The 24,962-nt window shown below is 40.0% G+C and overlaps 1 protein-coding gene across 17 annotated transcripts in view; it reads right to left on the bottom strand.

The window, feature by feature from the left end:
• itpr1b (inositol 1,4,5-trisphosphate receptor, type 1b) overlaps window positions 1-24,962 on the bottom strand; it is a 299,908-nt gene that overhangs the window by 187,926 nt on the left and 87,020 nt on the right. For 8 of the 17 annotated variants that reach the window (XM_061874781.1, XM_061874784.1, XM_061874785.1 and 5 more), the window contains 16 exons: window positions 23,474-23,528; window positions 23,244-23,409; window positions 22,970-23,137; window positions 21,724-21,795; window positions 21,501-21,638; window positions 17,183-17,308; window positions 15,469-15,669; window positions 14,870-15,121; window positions 13,982-14,107; window positions 13,621-13,749; window positions 7,898-7,915; window positions 7,453-7,479; window positions 5,073-5,193; window positions 4,752-4,939; window positions 3,441-3,589; window positions 2,000-2,111 (listed from right to left, as the gene is read on the bottom strand). In XM_061874781.1, coding sequence (XP_061730765.1) covers window positions 2,000-2,111; window positions 3,441-3,589; window positions 4,752-4,939; window positions 5,073-5,193; window positions 7,453-7,479; window positions 7,898-7,915; window positions 13,621-13,749; window positions 13,982-14,107; window positions 14,870-15,121; window positions 15,469-15,669; window positions 17,183-17,308; window positions 21,501-21,638; window positions 21,724-21,795; window positions 22,970-23,137; window positions 23,244-23,409; window positions 23,474-23,528 — 2,048 coding nt within the window. The remainder of the gene's footprint in view (window positions 1-1,999; window positions 2,112-3,440; window positions 3,590-4,751; window positions 4,940-5,072; window positions 5,194-7,452; window positions 7,480-7,897; window positions 7,916-13,620; window positions 13,750-13,981; window positions 14,108-14,869; window positions 15,122-15,468; window positions 15,670-17,182; window positions 17,309-21,500; window positions 21,639-21,723; window positions 21,796-22,969; window positions 23,138-23,243; window positions 23,410-23,473; window positions 23,529-24,962) is intronic. The other 9 variants (XM_061874786.1, XM_061874789.1, XM_061874792.1 and 6 more) reach the window with 2 other exon arrangements.

Raw genomic sequence — 24,962 nt, 5'->3', positions numbered from 1 at the left:
TCTCCAGTGATTCAAAACGCTTTAGAAAGTAAAAGCCATTAGCTACATCTTTAAGATACATATAAACAAGTGTGGGTGGCACTGGGAGCAGCTGGGTAAAGTCTCTTGCCCAAGGACACAACGACTGTGGCTAGAACGGTGGAAGCGGGAATCGAACCTGGAACCCTACAGTTGCTGGCACAGCTGCTCTACCAACCGAGCCAAGCTTCCCCAAAGTGTGGAAATAAAAACAATACAAGAATAATGTAATAATGTAAAAAAAGAGGAAAACAATTTATAATAACTGTATAATGTATGAATTAATTGCAGTGGGTTTCTGGTTGCTGTTCAGTTGTTTTTTTTGGAGGGGGGGGTTTCAATTTTGTTTGACACAGTGGTTGCATGCACAAATTAGGAAGTTGTCAAGATGTTGTTTCACTTTGTGGTTACAATTTTTAAATTGCAAATATCGAAGAGGAAACAATGAAATTAGAAAGAAAATTAGCACTGAATAGCTTTAATTTTAGTCAATATTATCCCTAGCTTTTAAATATCTCTTTTTTCTCTACTGCTGCACACAAATTGCATTTCAGATACTGTACTTTGTAATTAATTGTAGTTAGGTGTAATTCATCTATTGGGAATTTTGGGGGTTTTATCTCCAGGTTGTATACATTTATTTTATACACATAACTTATAACAGAACTTAGATTGTCAATGTCTAACTCTTTCAGAAGCTTTTTTAGTTATACATATCTTAACAAGAGCAAATCTACACAAAATCATTCATAAAAATGCTGAAATTCAATCTTTAGAAAACAGGCTTATATCAAGAAATATAACTATACAATAGTTCACTTTTGGCTCAATCCTTTTGTTAGTTTGAATTTAAGAAAGAGACAAGTGTAGCAGTATTTTGTGATGATATGCACATGAATGCAGGCAAAGGATGTACACAAACTGAATAAAATTTGAACATGTTAGTGGTAGCACACATAATGTTAATAGTGTTAATGATGCTTCACCAATACTAAATATTACCATTCTGTGTTTTTCCCCAAAAATATTATTGCATTATGTTATGAATAACAGTACGAATGAAATATAATGGACTGAAGTATCTACTTTTCTCACACAATTTTGACACAAGCAATAATATAAAGGCCTAGAAAAATACACTATAATGACAAATGTTAAGTAATAATGAATGTCATCATTGCAACTACAAAAATAAAAAAATAAAAAACTATAATCTTCTTGAAAAATAATCTGGAGAATGCTTTTTTCCTCTCATCTCATCCAGAGGAACATTTTAAAAGTGTGTGTCATTATTTGTTTTACAAAAAAAGCAAACCTTAACGCTTAAAAAGAAAAGGGCCATGGCCTAATTGATGGAATAATTTATTGAGAAGTGTGTCTGGATACTCGTGTCTATATAGTGCAGGGGTAGGGAACCTATGGCTCTAGAGCCAGATGTGGCTCTTTTGATGACTGCATCTGGCTCTCAGATAAATCTTAGCTGACATTGCTTAACATGATAAGTAATTACTATTTCTGCTGTCAATCAGTGTTAAAAATAACGTTCAAATTATAAAACATTCTCATGCATTTTAATCAAACCATCCGTTTTCTATCGCACCTGTTCAAGATGTCGCATTATTGGAAAAAAGTATTATATTTATTATTGGTTAACTTTTAGAATAACAATGTTATCAAAAAGAATAAGATAATAAGATAATAATAAGATAATAAGATACTCATTATACTCTTAAAATGTTGGTCTTACTTAAAAATGCACGCATTTCATTGTATTCAGTGTTAAAAAATATTATATGGCTCTCATGGAAGTACATTTTTAAATATTTGGCTTTCATGGCTCTCTCAGCCAAAAAGGTTCCCGACAACTGCTATAGTGCATGACATTGGGGAAATCCTACGGGCGTTTGTGAGAACTTAATGTAGGTGTAACTATGTATTTGTTTGTTGTGCTTATGAGTAACTGGAAAAGGGAGGCGGTTACCTTTTCCCCGTAGCCGCGGTCTTTTGTCATCATCTCCCTGAGTGTCTGCAGTACTTTGATGCACAGGCGCTCTTCATTCTCCTCCAGTAACTGCTTGGTGTGTTTAATGAGTCTGAAATGAAGGAAAATACTTATCACATACTATTTTATTTTCTGTATACAACCGGCTATTTGTCAATTACTAAAGTACTAAATTCAGCATTAAAAAGTTAAATACTGTATTTCCTTGAATTGCTGCCGGGGCGCTAATTAATTTAACACCCCTTTTCACTCCTGCGCTTACCAAAGGCATGCGGTAAAAGTAAGCATGCGCTAATTATTTTAAAACCTCTTCTCACTCTGGCACTTACCAAAGGCATGCAGTAAAAAATTGAGTGTGATGTAAGCTTGTACCTTAAATCCTACTGAATAGCTCTTAATCTTCTTCCCTTTAGGCAATTTCAAATTACCGGTATTGAAATCAGTCTCCTCCATTTTGAAAATGATGACAGGGGAAGTGTCACTCGTGACTTCACGAGTTTGACCCGGCGGTGATACTAAGCATGCGCTAATTATTTTGCGAAGCGAGTTTGACCCGGCAGTAATTCAAGGGAGGCGCATACTATATGCCCTGCGGCAATTCGAGGAAATACGGTACTTCATTTCTTTTTCAAAATTATAAGAACACATTTGGTGGACAATAGCAACATCCATCCATTTTCTACCGCTTATTCCCTTTGGGGTCGTTGGTGCCTATCTCAGCTACAATTGGGCGGAAGGCGGTTTACACCCTGGACAAGTCGCCACCTCATCGCAGGGCCAACACAGAGAGACAGACAACATTCACACTCACATTCACACACTAGGGCCAATTTAGTGTTGCCAATCAACCTATCCCCAGGTGCATGTCTTTGGAGGTGGGAGGAAGCCGGAGTACCCGGAGGGAACCCACGCATTCACGGGGAGAACATGCAAACTCCACACAGAAAGATTCCGAGCCTGGATTTGAACCCAGGACTGCAGGACCTTCGTATTGTGAGGCAGACGCACTAACCCCTCTTCCATCGTGAAGCCCATATAGCAACATAGTAAAGAAAAACATTAGTCCTAATGTAGTAAAGAAAATAAATACAATAAAACAATTTTTTCCCCTCCGTGGTATGGGCTGTCACAGACATGGGCCAAGATATTAAAAGAGTTGACACCCTTAAATGGTCTCTATACAAAGTAATCCCTATAACCGCATCGGTTTCACGTGCCCCTCTAGTGTGTCTCTAATCCAGTCTGAGCTCTTAACAGGCGTAACACCATAGCCAAATGTGTATCATGTGATGTGTGGTTATAAGTAAAAAGCACAGCAATTGTTGCGATTGTCATCATAATAGAATCGTTTGTCTTCTTTAATATTAAAAGAAACCCACACTGACAAAATAACTTGGCTAAAAAGACAGTTGAGACATACTTTGATATGAATCCTCCACTTTCACATTTCTTGCGAGCTTCTGTGTTCTCAGGAAAAAGCAACTCCGGACGATGCAGAACATCCACCAGCACCGAGAGCTCAGCTTGGACCAGCGGCCGTAGACGGTCCTCAAGAGCGGAGACTATATCCTACGCAGCACAGAGGAATACAGTTTAAGCCGGGAAAGAAATTATTATCCATCCATTTTTTCTACGCTTTAGGATGTAGACAAATTTCACAACATTTAAGGTAATTTGCATACAGTATTTAGTCAGTCACCGATTGTGCAAGTTCTCCCACTTAAAATGATGACAGAGGTCTGTAATTTTCATCATAGGTACACTTCAACTGTGAGAGACAGAATGTGAAAAAAAAATCCAGGAATTCACATTGTAGGAATTTTAAAGAATTTATTTGTAAATTATGGTGGAAAATAAGTATTTGGTCAACCATTCAAAGCTCTCACTGATGGAGGAAGGTTTTGGCTCAAAATCTCACGATACATGGCCCCATTCATTCTTTCCTTAACACGGATCCATCGTCCTGTCCCCTTAGCAGAAAAACAGCCCCAAAGCATGATGTTTCCACCCCCATGCTTCACAGTAGGTTTGGTGTTCTTGTAATGCAACTCAGTATTCTTCTTCCTCCAAACACGACGAGCTGAGTTTATACCAAAATGTTATATTTTGGTTTCATCTGACCACATGACATTCTCCCAATCCTCTGCTGTATCCTCCATGTATCCATTTTGGTACAAACTCAAGTTTTAAGATGCATTTTTAAGTGATTTAAAGACAGAATGGATTGATCCCAATGGCTAAATTGCTAGCCACCTAAAACTAGCAGATTATTACAAATTAGAATGCAAAAAAAAATAAAAAATATTTTGTCTTCTTGTCTGTCATAAGGATTGTGAACAATGGGCACAATTCCAAAAAGAGTGTGGTTCCCCTTTAAGTTAAGAAGTTGCATTTTTAGTCGCTTGCTAAGGATGGATGGATCAAAACTACTTCCAACAAGCTTTAACTATTGTGTGACTTGTCTGATCTTTTTTTGCTGAGCTTCAGATGACCTAAACTTGGGAGGTCAGAGACTTCCAGTTTACAGAGTCATGCTACGACATAACCGTTTCCCAGAATGCGAATGCAATTCAATTCTGCAGTATTGTGTCACTTCCCATTTATCTCCATGAAAGCGACATACATGTGCCTAATCAGGAGACATACAAGAACTTGTCAACGTTCTTGTCAAAATATGAACTGATTAAACAGTTTTTGATAATAGCGACAATGCAATGGTCTCCATTCCTACCTGGAGCCTTTCAATGATGTTTCTATAGTCTTTTGAGGAGGTTGTTATCCCGGAATCTCGCCTGGAAGTGTTCTTGGCAGATAGTTTCCAGTTAAGGAGGCTCTTCTGAACAACATTGTTGGACTTCACAAACAAGTTGTTCACTTGACTGTCCAGGTCCACTGGGATTGCAATGGCTCTGCTTTTAGCTGGGTTGAACAGATGTGCACTTAGATACCAAATGCATTGATTTTTAATTATTTTCACCATTGTGCTTTTTTAAACCATATTAAAAGGCAGTAAGATAATAGATCGGGGGTCCATATGTGTAAAATATCTTACCAACGTCTGAGAGTACTTTGATGCAAGCCTCCACCGAGGCCTTCTGGACAGGGCTAAGCCAGATACAGTGGAATACTCGAAAGACCCCCTGAAGAAGCTGAACGAACACAGGCTGACGAGTCTAAAAAAAACAAAAAACAGAAAGGTATAGAAGATCGTATTACCAAATAGTGGTGGAAAATCCAATCTGCACAAAAACCAAGATGGATGGATGTATTCATACTATCAACATGAGGATTCTGTCACACCTGCAGTCACATGAAAAAAATGTACCGGTATGTCACCCCGTTAAATATTCACTTAGTTAATGAGAAATAGAAACAAACTGATTAAGTGAAATAATGATTTAATCAGAATTTGATGTATAGAGGATGTTTTAAGTTAAAGTTAAGTTAAAGAACCAATGATTGTCACACACACACTAGGTGTGGTGAAATTTGTCCTATGCATTTGACCCATCCCTTTGATCACCCCCTGGGAAGTGAGGGGAGCAGTGGTCAGCAGCGGTGCCGCGCCCGGGAATCATTTATGGTGATCCAACCCCCATTCCAACCCTTGATGCCGAGTGCCAAGCAGGGAGGTAATGGGTCCCATTTTTTTATAGTCTCATGTATGACTCGGTTGGGGTTTGAACTCCCAAACTACCGATCTCAGGGCGGACCCTCTAACCACTAAGCCACTGAGTAGGTTGAGTAAGTTTTTTTTACATTGATAACAGTTATACCCTCACACAATTACCAAATTGTATATTCCACCCCATGATATGGTTTAGTGACCACAATGTTTTTAATGTCTGCTTTGTAATCTTGATTATGGACTGATAGTGACGATATTATCTGTATTGAATAAAATATTACTGGTGAGCTGATAGACCGATTAAGAATAGTACCTCAGAATATGAGTTTAATTTGTTCTATGACGCAGTTTGGATCTTGAAAAACTTGGACTGGGAAATTAATTGAAATTAATTATATCAATTTAACCAGTGCTTTTCCATGTAACATGCTATTTATTTATTTATATTTTTTTGACAGCATTTACTTTGGATATCTGATTTCTACAGTATCTCCTTTAAACTGCTTCTCCATCAAACACACAATTAATGGTTTTTCCATATTTTCATGGATAAATGTCCACGGTTTGGATATTATTTTAACGCCCTTGGCTGGTGTTATCGAATCATTCTGCTTCAGTATGATGCAGACGAGCAGTGCCAGTTTGAATTGTTTCACACACTCGGTCAGGTTTGTTGATAATGTTTTTCTTTAATTCAATGATTCTCAGCACTTTCTTTCTTTCCATGGTTGGGGAAAACAAAGTTGTGTCGGTCTCTAGCTGTAAAATAATGCCAGCAAGTAAGACTGTCAGGAGCTGGAATGCAGTTTAACAGCTTAGCTTTGACATCAGCTTCTAGTTGGTCCTGTGTTGATATTTGAGTATTTCGTTGTTGTTCAAGTTTGATTCGAACCATAACAGAGTTACGATTTGATACATCACATATTTCCAGTTTCTCATTACAACATGTCTGAAACGAAAAAGGAAAAGGCAGATCTTATTTAATCCTACCCGTTTTCCACTTCACAGCAACTACTAACACATTCGTTCACTTCCTGTTCTTAATTTGGAACATAATTGAAATCAATTAAATTAATGAATAATAAATACTTCAGGTCTTATAAATAAAAAAGTTGTGATTCACATAATGACATTCTTAAGATTATCTAATTTCCAGTAAGGTTCAAATTTGTGAAGTTTTTTAAGCATCTTGTAGTGTTGCCAACTCCTCGGCAAGGAGAGTAGCTATTGGCTGCTTTTGAAGTCCCTAGATGATGTCATCACCTCATTTGCATAATGGAATGCAATAGGAGAAAATAATAATGTGGGACAGATAAAAAGTGAGTATGATTAGAACTGCAAATTAACTTTTTGTTGATTCTTAGTTTGTTGTCTTAAAACATACATCAATTTATTTCTGCATTGTTAAATGTTAAAAAGTGATACATTTGATCAAATGCCTGGAGGGTTGTTAACTTGTGACATTCACAAACAAACCGATATTTAACATGAGCAATATAACTGGGATGTTTTGGTTTTGGCGTAACAGTGAAGAAACATTTACATTTGCATCTCACTCTGTAAACCAATGCTTATACTGTATCCATTTAATCTCAAAATATGAACAAATGAAGAACAAAAGCCAAGTCAAAAGGGGTGTCGTATTTTTTCCAAATGACTGTATTGTGGAAGGTTCTACAGATTTCTCTGAGCTACAGTAGTTGTTTAGCGACATCTGCACACCACGGTTTAATAGTACACCTGATTGCTACACGGTGAAGGATCGATCTATTAGCTGGTCTCAGCCCTAGGGGACAATAAATACCTCAGTTATCTTTCCAAGAATGGCGGCCTGAAAAAACAGAGGGTGGCGATATAATAGATAAAATGATTATGTAAAAGAGAGAGAAAAAAAATTATCCAAGGAATTTCATCTGGAGTTAAAATAAAAGTGATCAAGGGGTTTCAGAGGGAAATTACAGAGCACAGACCATAACACAAATAAACCATGAGGTTTCCCACTCACCACACCAAAGACTTGACCGTTTCGTGTCATTGCATCATCTGTGCACAGTTCCACTAAAACCTTGTGCAACACACCCACAGATTTGGGAACGACAAACACAATGTGCTGACTAAGACGCAAGAAACCCACACGGTGAAGATACAGTAATTCTTCGGTCAGAAGTTCTACAATCACGTACACAAAAGTTGGTGTGCCACTTGGGATAGGTTGGGAAACAAATGGGAGAGCAATCATCATTACTTACATACAATCTGCGAGCCATCTACGCAAAAAGAGGAAAGTACATATATTTTATGCATTTACATATAAAGCACCAGTGACAAAATTTTGAGTTCATTCAATTGACAAGAATATTAATGTTCAGTTAGTTCAGGTGAGCAGTTTTAAAATGATCTCGAAGAAGCATGCAAAGCAACTCAGTTATTGTATATGGTTGTAATATATACTGAAAATGTCTAGGGGCTGGTCAGTCAATGCGTCTTCAGTAATGCGGACGTTGTACCGATCCTTTGTAGTGAAGAAGGAGCTGAGCCGGAAGGCAAAGCTCTCAATTTACCGGTCGATCTACGTTCCCATCCTCACCTATGGTCATGAGCTTTGGGTCATGACCGAAAGGATAAGATCACGGGTACAAGCGGCCGAAATGAGTTTCCTCTCCCTTAGAGATAGGGTGAGAAGCTCTGTCATCCGGGAGGAACTCAAAGTAAAGCCGCTGCTCCTCCACATCGAGAGGAACCAGATGAGGTGGGTCGTGCATCTGGTCAGGATGCCACCCGAACGCCTCCCTAGGGAGGTGTTTAGGGCACGTCCAACCGGTAGGAGGCCACGGGGAAGACCCAGAACACATTGGGAAGACTATGTCTCCCGGCTGGCCTGGGAACGCCTCGGGATCCCCCGGGAAGAGCTAGACGAAGTGGCTGGGGAGAGGGAAGTCTGGGCTTCCCGGCTTAGACTGCTACCCCCGCGACCCGACCTCGGATAAGCGGTAGAAGATGGATGGATGGATGGATGGTCAGTCAATAGCAGTGGACTGTGAGGGCCAGCAAGTCCTTCTCTCCTGGTTTAACGCAATAACAAATTACTGTAAGTTTATTTTGTTTTTAATTTATCTTCCCTAAATATATAATATTAATCATCATATTTTTTATTCATGTCATATTCGACTCCTGTGTTGCTGTATTTTACGTCAGATCTTTTATGCAGTCAGAATTCAGATAGCTTGTTAATGCTGATTATCGGTCCTGCTAGACACAGAACTCTATTTAATAATACAACTCTAACATTTGACAACCAAACAATTAAACAAGGCGACAACGGTAAAGAATCTGGGTATTATCTTCGACCCAACTCTCTCCTTTGAGGCACACATTAAAAGCGTTACTAAAACGGCCTTCTTTCATCTCCGTAATATCGCTAAAATTCGCTCCATTCTGTCCACTAAAGACGCTGAGATCATTATCCATGCGTTTGTTACGTCTCGCCTCGACTACTGTAACGTATTATTTTCGGGTCTCCCCATGTCTAGCATTAAAAGATTACAGTTGGTAAAAAAATGCGGCTGCTAGACTTTTGACAAGAACAAGAACGTTTGATCACATTACGCCTGTACTGGCTCACCTGCACTGGCTTCCTGTGCACTTAAGATGTGACTTTAAGGTTTTACTACTTACGTATAAAATACTACACGGTCTACCTCCATCCTATCTTGCCGATTGTATTGTACCATATGTCCCGGCAAGAAATCTGCGTTCAAAGGACTCCGGCTTATTAGTGATTCCCAAAGCCCAAAAAAAGTCTGCGGGCTATAGAGCGTTTTCATTTCGGGCTCCAGTACTCTGGAATGCCCTCCCGGTTCGAGATGCCACTTCAGTAGAAGCATTTAAGTCTCACCTTAAAACTCATTTGTATACTCTAGCCTTTAAATAGACTCCCTTTTTAGACCAGTTGATCTGCCGTTTCTTTTCTTTTTCTTCTATGTCCCACTCTCCCTTGTGGAGGGGGTCCGGTCCGATCCGGTGCCCATGTACTGCTTGCCTGTGTATCGGCTGGGGACATCTCTGCGCTGCTGATCCGCCTCCGCTTGGGATGGTTTCCTGCTGGCTTCGCTGTGAACGGAACTCTCGCTGCTGTGTTAGATCCGCTTTGGACTGGACTCTCGCGACTGTGTTGGATCCATTATGGATTGAACTTTCACAGTATCATGTTAGACCCGCTCGACATCCATTGCTTTCCTCCTCTCCAAGGTTCTCATAGTCATCATTGTCACCGACGTCCCACTGGGTGTGAGTTTTCCTTGCCCTTATGTGGGCCTACGGAAGATGTCGTAGTGGTTTGTGCAGCCCTTTGAGACACTAGTGATTTAGGGCTATATAAGTAAACATTGATTGATTGATTGATTGATTGTTGGCATCGCCGTATGAAATTTGTTGGCAGTGTAGGTTATAACGAGACAGTTGCAATCGCTAATCAGATCACGAGTTGTTGACAGTAGGCCTCCTTAGGTTGTCTCATGTTTAACAGGACATTAATGCATCCTGGGATTGGATACTCACTTGTGCGTCATAAGTGAGTATCCAATCACAAGTTGTGAAAGCAAGAAGTGCTATGCAATTGAAGAGGCTTGAACGGGAGCCACACTTGGCTCACAGAGAAATGTGATGTCTACTCACTTTTTTAACCCTCGATGGCTGAAGGAGAGCAAAACGTTGATTAGGTTGCAGATATATACTTTCAAGTCCATTTTCAAATAGGAAATTTCAAGAGAAGCTGGATCTCTACGGACGAGGTCAGCAAACCTCCAGACTAACTAACCTGTCTCAGCCGGTGAGAGAGCTTGTCTGCCACTTCCAATCGAATCTACCAACTATGAGTACCCCTGGCTTGCAGCGTCTGATGGGTGCTGAAAATTGTGCGTTAAAATATTGAAAAATGTTGACACTGCGACATGGAGAAATATTTTAATTGCTGATGCGCTTTGTTGACTTCTAAATGCGCCGGAAAATAGCCCGTTTTGCACGCTATTGAGGTAATTTAATGCCCAGTAGTTCACAATTGCGATTTTGTATAGTATTTTGTAGGTATAAAATGCACAGCCCACCACTGGTCTATACTGTATACTGTCCATGCATTTAAAACAATTTCATATAATCAGTTCAAAGTCATGTAGTTGTAATACAAATCCCGTTTCCATATGAGTTAGGAAATTGTGTTAGATGTAAATATAAACGGAATACAATGATTTGCAAATCATTTTCAACCCATATTCAGTTGAATATGCTACAAAGACAACATATATGATGTTCAAACTGGAGATGGAGAAGGCATTCGACCGTGTCCCTCGGGAAGTCCTGTGGGGAGTGCTCAGAGAGTATGGGGTATCGGACTGTCTTATTGTGGCGGTCCGTTCCCTGTACGATCAGTGCCAGAGCTTGGTTCGCATTGCCGGCAGTAAGTCGAACACATTTCCAGTGAGGGTTGGACTCCGCCAAGGCTGTCCTTTGTCACCCATTCTGTTCATAACTTTTATGGACAAAATTTCTAGGCGCAGTCAAGGCGTTGAGGGGTTCCGGTTTGGTAACCGCAGGATTAGGTCTCTGCTTTTTGCAGATGATGTGGTCCTGATGGCTTCATCTGACCGGGATCTTCAGCTCTCACTGGATCGGTTCGCAGCCGAGTGTGAAGCGACCGGAATGAGAATCAGCACCTCCAAGTCAGAGTCCATGGTTCTCGCCGGGAAAAGGGTGGAGTGCCATCTCCGGGTTGGGGAGGAGACCCTGCCCCAAGTGGAGGAGTTCAAGTACCTAGGAGACTTGTTCACGAGTGGGGGAAGAGTGGATCGTGAGATCGACAGGCGGATCGGTGCGGCGTCTTCAGTAATGCGGACGTTGTACCGATCCGTTGTGGTGAAGAAGGAGCTGAGCCGGAAGGCAAAGCTCTCAATTTACCGGTCGATCTACGTTCCCATCCTCACCTATGGTCATGAGCTTTGGGTCATGACCGAAAGGATAAGATCACGGGTACAAGCGGCCGAAATGAGTTTCCTCCGCCGTGTGGCGGGGCTCTCCCTTAGAGATAGGGTGAGAAGCTCTGCCATCCGGGAGGGACTCAAAGTAAAGCCGCTGCTCCTCCACATCGAGAGGAGCCAGATGAGGTGGTTCGGGCATCTGGTCAGGATGCCACCCGAACGCCTCCCTAGGGAGGTGTTTAGGGCACGTCCAACCGGTAGGAGGCCACGGGGAAGACCCAGGACACGTTGGGAAGACTATGTCTCCCGGCTGGCCTGGGAACGCCTCGGGATCCCCCGGGAAGAGCTAGACGGAGTGGCTGGGGAGAGGGAAGTCTGGGTTTCCCTGCTTAGGCTGTTGCCCCCGCGACCCGACCTCGGATAAGCGGAAGATGATGGATGGATGATGGATGGATGATGTTCAAACTGATAAACATTTTTTTTTTTGCAAATAATCATTAACTTTAGAATTTGATGCCAGCAACACGTGACAAAGAAGTTGGGAAAGGTGGCAATAAATACTGATAAAGTTGAGGAATGCTCATCACACACTTATTTGGAACATCCCACAGGTGTGCTGGCTAATTGTGAACAGGTGGGCACCCTGATTGGATATAAAAACATCTTCCCAAAAAATGGTCAGTCTTTCACAAAAAATGATGGGGCGAGGTACACCGCTTTGTCCATAACTGCGTGAGCAAATAGTCAAACAGTTAAAGAATAACGTTTCTCAAAGTGCAATTGCAAGAAATTTCAACATCTATGGTCCATAATATCATCAAAGGGGTCAGAAAATCTGGACAAATCACTCCATGTAAGCGTCATGGCCGGAAACCAACGTTAAATGACCGTGACCTTCGATCCCTCAGACGGCACTGTATAAATAACCAACATCAATCTCTAAAGGATATCACCAAATGGGCTCAGGAACACTTCAGAAAACCACTGTCACTAAATACAGTTTGTCGCTACATCTGTAAGTGCAAGATAAAGCTCTACTTTGCAAAGTAAAAGCCATTTATCAACAACATCCAGAAACGCCGCCGGCTTCTCAGGGCCCGAGATCATCTCAGATGGACTTTTGCAAAGTGGAAAAGTCTTCTGTGGTCTGACGAGTCCACATATCAAATTTGTTTTGGAAATATTCGACATTGTGTCCTCCGGAACAAAAGGAGAAGCGAACCATCCAGACTGTTATCCACGCAAAGTTCAAAAGCCAGCATCAGTGATGGTATGGGGTGAATTAGTGCCCAAAGGATGGGTAACTTACACATCTGTGAAGGCACCATTAATGCTGAAAGCTACATACAGGTTTTGGAACAACATATGCTACCATCTAAGAGCCGTCTTTTTCATGGACGCCCCTGCTTATTTCAGCAAGACAATGCCAAGCCACATTCAGCACGTTTTACAACAGCGTGGCTTTGTAAATGCAATCCAGACCTGTCTCCCATCGAAAATGTGTGGCGCGTTATGAGCGTAAAATACGACAGCGGAGACCCCGGACTGTTGAACGACTGAAGCTCTACATAAAACAAGAATGGGAAAGAATTCCACTTTCAAAGCTTCAACAATTAGTTTCCTCAGTTCCCAAACATTTATTGAGTGTTGTTAAAAGAAAAGGATGATGTAACACTGTGGTGAACATGCCCTTTCCCAACTACTTTGGCACGTGTTGCAGCTGTGAAATTCAAAGTTAATTATTATTTGCCCAAAAAAATAAAGTTTACGAGTTTGAACATCAGATATCTTGTCTTTGTAGTGCATTCAATTGAATATGGATTTAAAAGGGTTTGCAAATCATTGTATTCCGTTTATATTTAAATCCAACACAATTTCCCAAATCATATGGAAACGGGGTTTGTAATATACAAGTGTTTGCACACGTGTTATTGAATAGACTTAGACAAACTTTTATGATCCACAAGGGAAATTGTTCTAAATGCTGCGGTGGTTCAAATTACCTGCAGGCTTGTGCTTTGATCAGAGAAAGGGGAGCTGAAGAAACATGTGACGATGCTCATGACTGTCTCGGTTACATAACACTCTAGCATAGTATCTGCATGTTTCCTGTCGCTGGTGTTGTTACAAACCTAGGAGTTGACAAAAGACACAAAGTCAAAACATTAGTCCTCTTCTTAAAGGGAGAACTTTGCATAAACACTCAAACTATATATATATATATATATATATATATATATATATATATATATATATATATATATATATATATATATATATATATATATATATGTGTGAAATACATAATACAAAGAAAACTATGATCTGTTTTTTTAAGACATGCAGGTGGTTTCTTCTGCTTACCCGACAGATGTCCACCAGGAAGTTTTCAAAGAGCTTCCACATGTGGTTGGATGTATAAATCTCCTTCATTTCCACTTCAGTGTCAACATAACAGTGGTTCAGAAAGTTGATGTAGGCAACTTTCACCTTGAAGATGTAAAAATGGAATTGAGCCTATTTACTAGAGTTCACATGTGGTATTGCATTTCTGTGGTAACAGGTTTATGACAAAGAAATTAGAGTAATTTCAATTTAAAAGTCGGAACCTAATCATTTTTAACATGCATACAGAATTTAGTGCTAATGGGATCACAAACACAAAGATTAATTTCACACCCTCCGGGAGTTGCAGTGGTGATGTAAATTTTAACAAATCCCCACTGAGTCAAGTTTACAAAGAACACTTAAAACGGTGATAACAAATGTACAAAAATCACAAACTAATATTTTATTGAACAAAGTTAAGCCTCAAAACATTGTAACAATTTTTTAATTCAGGCATTTTAGGAAGCAACAATCACATAAAGCCTGCTAAATTAATTGGGGACGGCGTGGCGCGGTTGGGAGAGTGGCCGTGCCAGCAACCTGAGGGGTTCCTGGTTCAATCCCCACCTTCTACCAACCTCGTCACGCCTGTTGTGTCCTTGAGCAAGACACTTCATTCACCCTTGCTCCTGATGGTTCGTGGTTAGGGCCTTGCATGGCAGCTCCCGCCATCAGTGTGTGAATGTGTGTGTGAATGTGGAAATAGTGTCAAAGCGCTTTGAGTACCTTGAAGGTAGAAAAGCGCTATACAAGATAACCCATTTTAAATAAATATTAGGAATCACTAATTTTGAACATTCCATTTTATATCTGAGAAATTCTCAATACTGAAAGAATTCCAACACCAAACAAAAATATCCCCACCTCAGGAATACAGTCATCATGCGTGACCACCCGCACAATGTCGTCCAGTGGCAACAGAGAGTTACATTTGATCTCAGTGTAGACATTCTTGCCCTCAGTACAGACCGCTAGCAACTCCACCAGGTGGATGTGGTACATTAAAGGGCTGTTTTCATCCATACGCTCCCGCTCCGAGCGCATCATTTGGATTAATGTTTGGAAGGATGCACGGTCGTTGTAGAAGACAAGGACATCCTCTCCTGAGCTCACAAGCTGAATGGGTGAGAGTCAAGGTAGACAGATGACCTTTTATACGTTCCAGAAAACGTTTAATGTTACATTCCTTTCATAAGTGATATCTAATTGAAAACATACTTACGTATGCACTACTGAAGGATTTATATTGCAGTGCATGTGTCAGCAAAATTTATATTTTCAAGATTATGATATGATTACTGTATTCCATTAATAGCTGACAGCTATGTTACATCCTTAGCTTAGGTGTCAGTAGAATGAGCCTAGATAATGTACACGAGATATACAGAATACACTACTTATACACACCCGCACAATTCATACTGTACACATTCAAATATAGAGTATTAAAAAAAACCTCAAACCTCTGCCATGACGATGTCCTGACACTTTTTGATGAACTTATTCTCGGCCTTCACAATGGTCTGCAGAAATTTGAGGTACTGCACATGTCGACCGTGTGTCTCAGCACAGTGGACAAAGTGCTGCACGACACGCTCGTTGATTTCACTGCAGAGTTGGAAGTTATTCATGAAAACGTGCTGCATGGTAACAGCCTCTAGGATCTGAGAGAGCAGAAACATTTTTAAGGGAAAATCTAAATGCAATAAAAATGAAAAAAGCAAAAGAGGTCCATACATTTTACAGTGCATCCGGAAAGTATTCACAGCGCTTCACTTTATCCCCATTTTGTTAGGTTACGGCCTTATTCCCCCCCAAAAATAATACCTCATAATGTCAAGAGTTTTTATTTTGCAAATGTATTAAAAATAAAATATTAAAAAAACAAGTAATCACAGCCTTTGCAAAATACTCTGTTGATACACCTTGGCAGCAATTACAGCCTCAATTCTTTTTTAATACCATGCCACAAGCTAAGCACACCTATCTTTCTGCGCTGCTGATCCACCTCCGCTTGGGATGGTTTCCTGCTGGCTCCGCTGTGAACGGGACTCTCGCTGCTGTGTTGGATCCGCTTTGGACTGGACTCTCGCGACTGTGTTGGATCCATTATGGATTGAACTTTCACAGTATCATGTTAGACCCGCTCGACATCCATTGCTTTCCTCCTCTCCAAGGTTCTCATAGTCATCATCGTCACCGACGTCCCACTGGGTCATTATTGTCACCGATGTCCCACTGGGTGTGAGTTTTCCTTGTCCTTATGTGGGCCTACCGAGGATGTCGTAGTGGTTTGTGCAGCCCTTTGAGACACTAGTGATTTAGGGCTATATAAGTAAACATTGATTGATTGATTGATCTTTGGGCAGTTTCACCCATTCATCTTTGCAGCACTCCTCAAGCTCCATCATATTGGGGGGGAAGAGTTGGTTTTCATCCAGGATGTCTCCATACATTGCTGCATTCATCTTAATCTAGTCAGGGAGGCGACCAAAAAACAGATGATCACTCTATCAGTGCTACAGCTTTCTGCTATGGAGAGAGGAGAACCTTCAAGAAGGACAACCATCTCTCCAGCAGTCCATCAATCAGGCCTATATGGTATAGTGATCAGAAAGAAGTCATTTCTTAGTAAAAAGTTTGCCAAAATGCACCTAAAAGACTTCCAGACAATGAGAACCATTTCTCTGGTTTGATTAGACAAAAAAATAAACTCTTTGGCATGAATGTCAGGCATCATGTTTGGAGGAAACCAGGCCAATACCAACAGTGGGGATGGTTTTCAGCGGCAGGAACTGGGAGACAAGTCGGGTTAGAGGGAAAGATGAATACAGCAATGTACAGAGACATCCTGGATGAAAACATCGATTTTTCATCCAACCTAACGGAGCTTGAGGGATGCTGCAAAAAGGAATGGGTAAAGACAAATGGACAACACTGCCCAAAGATAAGTGTGCCAAGCTTGTGGCATCATATTCAAAAAAGAATATGATGGTCATTATTAGGTATTGTCTGCAAAATTTAAAAGACACATTTTAATTTATTACATTTTGGAATAAGGCTGTAACATAACATGCGGAAAAAGTGAAGCGATGTACGTAAATACTTTCCAGATGCATTGTATGTAGTATGAGGGTTTTCATCATTTCTCGCCCTGATTAACGAGGGGGGACTCACCCCTGGGTTAAGAAAGAGGTTGATATGCTTGTGGAGAAGAGCTTGGTTTGGCTGGTTGCCTGCACAGAAGTTCTGAAGAAACTCATGAGCCAGTTTCATAATTTCCTGCATTCGGACATCTTCATCCTGTTAAGGAAAACACACAGAATCAAACACAGCAACTATTTTTCTATAAATGTATACATGCAAAGGATTTACAGTCGTCCATAGCCTCAACAATTGCAGCTTCATTATACCAGTTTAAAAAAAAAAAAACTTTTTTCCAAACATGTTTTACATAATTCTGGCCTAAATTAAGTTTTAAACATGTCTTTTATGTATTAAAGTGCAGTATTTGTCTTATTTTCTATCATTTTGTTGTGGTGATTGATAACGATATTCACTAAGCAGGACTTACATTTCTGGTTTAACACTGCTAACAACAACAAGCTGCTAATCTTGGCTCTGTCTTCTTCATATCTCAATGAAGTTAACAAACTTTTGGCAGAAGAGCATTTTGATGCACTTCATTTTTAATTCAAGCCTCATCCATTAGATCTGCGCTTTGGTGAGCCTTTAATGCAATGATATAAAAAAGTAGGGCTGTCAAATGATTAAAATATTTAATTGCCATTAATCACATATATATATTATTTTTCTTCGTCACGTAGTGTAGAAAGATAATTTTCTAATTTATATTACCATGCCTGGAAAATTAGTTTGTTTTAATAAAATGATTTTTAAACATTGTGCTTAATACAAAATGAACATAAACATTCTTTTAAAAACATTTTTAAAAAATTACCTGCAGTGCGTTAGTGTCTTGCCAGATTTTGATTTTGTAGAAATAAAAAAAATTGTATCCCAGCTGTAGAGGCACTTGCATTCAGAGGAGAGGAGCTACACCATGTTTCGATACCAGTTTTGCACATAAACACAAAATGTTAATTGTTCCGATCACGATTTGATTGTCATTGATGTTTTGTAATGTAATCTGTGATATTACTGCCTACATAAATGGTTCTGATATTCTGTACACTACATGTTGTACAAGTTAATGTTTTTTATCTCTTTGCATGACAACGCTTAACCTTCTCTATCTATTTATAAAAAATGCAATATTCAGTCTGCTAAACAGTGTGTTGTTGCGGACAATCAATCAGAACAAGTTATAAAAGAATATACACTGTATTTCAATCTGGAAAAAAAAACATTTAATTAGGTAGAAATATCACAGATTACATTACCAAACATCCTTGACAAACCATAATCTTAATTTTTCATTTTGCTATGGTAGTTACTAGGGCTGTGAATCTTTGGGTGTCCCACGATTCGATTCAATATCGATTCGTTGGGGTCACGATTCGATTCAAAATCGATATTTTTTTTCAATTCAACACGATTCTCGATTCAAAAACGATTTTTTTTCCCGATTCAAAAGGATTCTCTATTTATTCAATACATAGGATTTCAGCAGGATCTACCCCAGTCTGCTGACATGCAAGCAGAGTAGTAGATTTTTGTAAAAAGCTTTTATAATTGTAAACGACAATGTTTTATTAACTGATTGCAATAATGTAAATTTGTTTTAACCATTAAACGAACCAAAAATACGACTTATTTTATCTTTGTGAAAATATTGGACACAGTGTGTTGTCAAGCTTATGAGATGCGATGCAAGTGTAAGCCACTGTGACACTTTTGTTCTTTATTTTTATTTTTATAAATGTCTAATGATAATGTCAATGAGGAATTTTTAATCACTGCTATGCTGAAATTATATTGATAATATTCATTTTTGTTTCACTACTGTTGGTTTGTTCTGTGTCGTGTTTGTGTCTCCTCTCAATTGCTCTGTTTATTGCAGTTCTGAATGTTGCTGGGTCAGGTTTGGTTTTGGAATTAGATTGCATTGTTATGGTATTGCTGTGTATTGTTTTTTTGGATTGTTTAAAAAAATAAATAAAAAAATAATCGTTTTCAAAAAAAATGAGAATCGATTCTGAATCGCACAACGTGAGAATCGCGATTCAAATTCGAATCGTTTTTTCCCACACACCTAGTAGTTAGATCGGATTTGACACGTGGCGCTAATATTCTGAAAAGCATGTGATTGGTACGAGAAGAGTTGTCTTGATGAAAGTCTCTGATAAAAAAATGGATCTGGAGTTCCCGCTTACCATCTTTCTTTCCTGCTGAGCTTTTATTCCATTTTACTAAAGCAGTTAGAATAAGCTATTATGGTATCAATGCACTCAACCGTAATCCAAGCACGGAAGTAAAGCGTCACCTCTGCGCAAGCGGCACAGCGCACCAGTACGCTTTCGTCATGGCTTTGAGCATGGGATTTTCATAATGTACCCTTTTCATTGTGCATTTATGCTCACTCTTTTTGAGCTTGTGGCTCAACAGTAACTAAACACCATTACATTTCCCATGTTACGGAATGTATTCAGGACGCATGCAGGTTAGAAAAAAAATGTACACGGTCAAAGGAAGTTATTGTTAGCGCATGTTATCGGGTTAACTTTGAAGGCCCTAATCAAAAGACGAGACCAGGACTCGTAACTTGGCGCGGCACCTTATGCTAACACTGCAGTGAGTTATCAGCAGATGTCCCGGCAATGCTAAGTGGAGATGAACTGTATTGATGGCCTTTATCTCCAACATCATCAGGTCCACATAACATTGTTGAGTATTTGGCGTGAGCGATGTGGAACACGCAATGCGAACAACACAGAATGCTAATAAAATTCGAAACACATCGTAGTTTCGATTGTCAAGTTAACTAACTTTAGGTGGAACAACATACCCCCGTGGTTTCAGTGCATCGAAGCCCGGTTTTCACTTAAAGGGATTGCCCAGAATGTATTTGCACGTAATGGCCGAGCGACAGCTATGACAGTGATGCATGGAGGATCCTACCAACTACTAGTGCAGGGGTCGGGAACCTTTTTGGCTGAGAGAGCCAAGAATCCGAATATTTTAAAATGTATTTCCGTAAGAGCCATATAATTTTTTCTTCAACACTGAACGCACCTAAACGCGCGCATTTTTAAGTAAGACCAACATTACTAAAGTATAATAGGTCTCTTATTCTTTGTAATAACATTGTTATTCTGAAGCTAACTGTGGAGGGGGCGTGGCCTGAGGGCCTGCAGCGAACTGGGGTGTGCCAGGACTGGCCTCGAAATCAGCGACAGGTGCGTAGACAACCCACCTGGGCCTCTTTGTCTAATCACCTGTCGCTTTGTTATAAGCAGCAGCCAGGAGGAGAGACAGGGTTGGAGCTGGAGCCAGGGTGCGAGCGAGAACGAAAGAGAAAAAGACAATTGCTGGAAAGCAACTGAGAGACTTCTTTAAAAATGAAAAAAATATCGTAACCCTGAAACAGGCTTTCATGTCGGTGCTTGGTGGTCTGAAGAACCCCCAAATAAATAAATAAAGTGCGGTAGGAAAAAAAGGATGGATGGATTCAAATGCATGAGCATGTTTAATATTTTGAACGTTATTTTTAACACTTTGATTACCAGTGGAATTAGACATTACTAATCATGTTAAGCAGTGTTAGCTCAGATTTATCCGAGAGCCAGATGCAGTCATCAAAAGAGCCACATCTGGCTCTAGAGCCATAGGTTCCCTACCCCTGTACTAGTGAGTACTGTAATCTGCAGTACAATGGACTCTAATGTATTGGATACAATTTGTGTAAAAGTGACTATGTGTGTGTGTTATTTCATGGTTAGAGATAGATAGATAGATAGATAGATAGATAGATAGATAGATAGATAGATAGATAGATAGATAGATAGATAGATAGATAGATAGATAGATAGATAGATAGATAGATAGATAGTACTTTGGGCGGTGTGGCGAAGTTGGTAGAGTGGCTATGCCAGCAATCTGAGGGTTGCTGGTTCAATCCCCACCTTCTACCATCCTAGTCACGTCTGTTGTGTCCTTGGGCAAGACAATTCACCCTTGCTCCTGATGGGTCCTGGTGAGCGCCTTGCATGGCAGCTCCCACCGTCAGTGTGTGAATGTGTGTGTGAATGGGCGAATGTGGAAATACTGTCAAAGCGCTTTGGGCTCCTTAAAAAGGGGTAGAAAAGCACTATACAAGTACAACCCATTTACCGTTTGGGCTCTAATTATGCTAAAAATATTTTTAGACAGTCATTTAATGTATTTTTTTATGCTCCAACAACTAAAATATTGGATTTATTATAAATATTCCTAATTCACGAAAATGCGTTTGCCACAGTCCAAGCCTAGAACCAATTGGCCGCGATAAACGAGGGACGACTGTAACATTACATGACAGAGGCGCTCGAGGCACCTTTTCATAGGGGATCTGCAGAAGTTCAAGCACTACACAATGAGCTCCCATGTTCCTCAGCAGCCTCTGCTGCTGTTTCTTACTCTTCTTCCCTGAAGCACCTTCTTGGACACAGAGCTGACTGAGACGGAGCAGAATCTGTGCAAAAAAAGGCAACAAAACTTACTGACAAGCATAAAACTAACAATCAAAAAATAAATGACTGTGCGTATGAGCATACTACCTCTTTTACGACCCTGTAGTTATAGTTGCTGCTGCTTTCTGTACTGTTCCTGTCAGAACCAAGGGAATCTCCCTGTCGAGCAGTAAATAAGGAAGTGTATAATTACTACAAAAACAAATGTTGACTATTTTTTTTGAGTCACATTCATGTTTTGTTTGATTAAAGATGTGGTGTAGTGTGTCTTTTTTCCAAGTTCAAACAGTGCTTATACTTGTCAGTTTTGACCTATTGAATGAATGAATGGTTTATTTTGAGCCATGCAAACAAAACAAGAGAATGACATAAAATACAAAAGAAATATATAGATACATTATTTTTACACCTACATTGAAAACATTACATGTGACTAATCTTTTGTAGATGTCAAGATTGGCTCAAAAGGGAGTGGGAAGAAGTAAACTTATTAGGTCCCACCCCTATACATATACAATATATATATATATAATATATAATACAATAATATATATAATATGATTCAATTCAGTGGTTGCTGCTATATATTGTCTATATAAAATACATTTAAATTCACACACACTTACATATATACACAACACACACATATATACAATTTACATATATATACATAAATATATATATGTATATATATATATACACACATACATACACACAATCACATACATACACACATGCATATACCCAAAATACACACACACACACACACACACACACACACACACACACACACACACACACACACACACACACACACACACACACATAATACAAATACTATAAATATAATAGTATATATAATATACACTTTTGTCTAAACATTATTAACAGTTTATGGTGCCTATGGGAATAAGCTTTCATTTTGACTGTGATATTAGTGGTTAATAGTGGATCTGTGGCTGTGGAGCTACTGCCCCTGATCAACAGGACCTGAGGACCACTCTTGCTATGTGTCCTATGCTGTGCATTAAAAGAGACGAGGGGAGCCCCCTGCCAGAGGAGTTATCCACGAACATAAGATCCCCCACTCGCCTGCCCTGTACTCCAGATAGTGTTCCCAAATCCCTTTTCTTAGTTTCCATTGGCACCAATTCTTTAGTCAGAATTCATATTTGTTTTTACATTTGCAGAAAATTAGTATTACTCAAATTGCATGTAGGATTGTTTGTACACACACACACACACACACACACACACACACACACACACACACACACACACACTGTCGGTACACTAAATATAGCATTATCACCTTAGCTGCCAACTACTTTACCTTCTTTTTGTTATCAGACTCTGACGATCCCTCTCCGTCCATCCCATCTTCTCCCTGCCTTTTGTAGACCCACAACTCAGACTTCTCCACTATGGATCGTAGTTGGTCAAGATCTGATTTGATCTGTTTGTAGTTATCGACATCCTGCCTGGTCACAAGGAGCTGGACCTGTTTTTTGATGCATTGGTTTACACAACTCAAACACGTCAGAAATTGTCAGTTTTCGTTGATTAACAAAAAGGACAACTTTTCAGTGTCAGAGATGAAGACCTACTTGCTTAAACGCCATGAGGACTTCCTGCCTTTGGCTGAAGTGTCGGAAGAGCAAGTGGAGTGCTCCGGACACAAGAGGGGGGTAATCGTGCATGGTCAGGTGCAGTAGGACTCTGAGGAAAGTACGTCCGCCATGTTCATCCAGGTCAAGAGGAGTGTTGTCTTCACTGAAAAAAAGCTTTATTTATCTTACTTGCTATTGCTAACTTGGCATGTTGAAATATGAATTACCTTCCTCCAAATATTCCTTCAGCCTGTTCCTCGATATTTTCAAAGTCAAGATTTCCTGGAAAATGTCACATTTTAATAGTTTAAATCATTTTCAGTAAACAATTAACTTTGTTTTAGGACACAGTGACACACACACTTGGCCAAACGTCTAAACCCTCCCTTTGCCCTTTGACTGCATTCCTGAAACATTTCACACACTTCCTTTGGTCTAGATCAAATGTCAACGTAGAGGCACGCAAGTGTTTAAATGGTTTTAAAAATCGATGCTAAAATAGGTCAGTGGTCCTTATTAGATTGCAATAGAAAACCTCCACGCCCCGCCCTCTCCAGAAGTATCAGAATTTATAAAAATATATAACTGCTATTTTTTTCCAGACACAGTCAAAAATAAACTACATTAAAAAGTACAGTGCTACCTCAAATTACAAGTACCTTAACTCACAAGTAATTTGAGATACGAGCGGTCTCTCAGCATTTTCATCACTGATTAAGGCAATACTGGCCTACTGAAATGAGATTTTCTTATTCAAACGGGGATAGCAGGTCCATTCTATATGTCATACTTGATCATTTCGCGATATTGCCATATTTTTGCTGAAAAGATTTAGTAGATGACATCGTCGATAAAGTTCGCAACTTTTGGTCGCTAATTAAAAAGCTTTCCCTTCACCGGAGGTAGCAGACGATGTGCGTGTGACGTCACGGGTTGTGGAGCTCCTCACATCCTCACATTGTTTACAATCATACCCAGCAGCAGCTAGAGCTATTCGGACCGAGAAAGCGACATTTTCCCCATTAATTTGAGCGAGGATATAAGATTCGTGGATGAGGAAATTTAGAGTGAAGGACTAGAAAAAAAAGAAAAAAGGCGATTGCAGTGGGAGCGATTCAGATGTTATTAGACACATTTACTAGGATAATTCTGGAAATCCCTTATCTGCCTATTGTGTTGCTAGTGTTTTAGTGAGATTAAATAGTACCTGAAAGTCGGAATGGTCGGACGGAAGCTCCGCTGATGTCTCCGGTAAGAGGCAACTTATTACCACAATTTTCTCACCGAAAACTGCCGGTTGAGATGTAGTCGGGATCCATGTTCGCTTGACCGCTCTGATCCATAGTAAAGCTTCATCTTCGGGAATTTTAAACAAGGAATAACCGGCTGTGTTTCTGTGGCTAAAGGCTAAAAGCTTCCCATCTCCATCTTTCTACTTTGACTTCCATCCATCCATCCATCTTCTTCCGCTTATCCGAGGTCGGGTCGCGGGGGCAGCAGCCTAAGCAGGAAAGCCCAGACTTCCCTCTCCCCAGCCACTTCGTCTAGCTCTTCCCGGGGGATCCCGAGGCGTTCCTAGGCCAGCCGGTAGACATAGTCTTCCCAACGTGTCCTGGGTCTTCCCCATGGCCTCCTACCGGTTGGGCGTGCTCTAAACACCTCCCTCGGGAGGCGTTCGGGTGGCATCCTGACCAGATGCCCGAACCACCTCGTCTA

Source organism: Nerophis ophidion, linkage group LG16 (assembly GCF_033978795.1).
Source record: "Nerophis ophidion isolate RoL-2023_Sa linkage group LG16, RoL_Noph_v1.0, whole genome shotgun sequence".
Lineage (NCBI taxonomy): Eukaryota > Metazoa > Chordata > Actinopteri > Syngnathiformes > Syngnathidae > Nerophis > Nerophis ophidion.
Note: the sequence above shows the minus strand (reverse complement) of the source record. Positions and strands in the feature narration are given on the sequence as shown.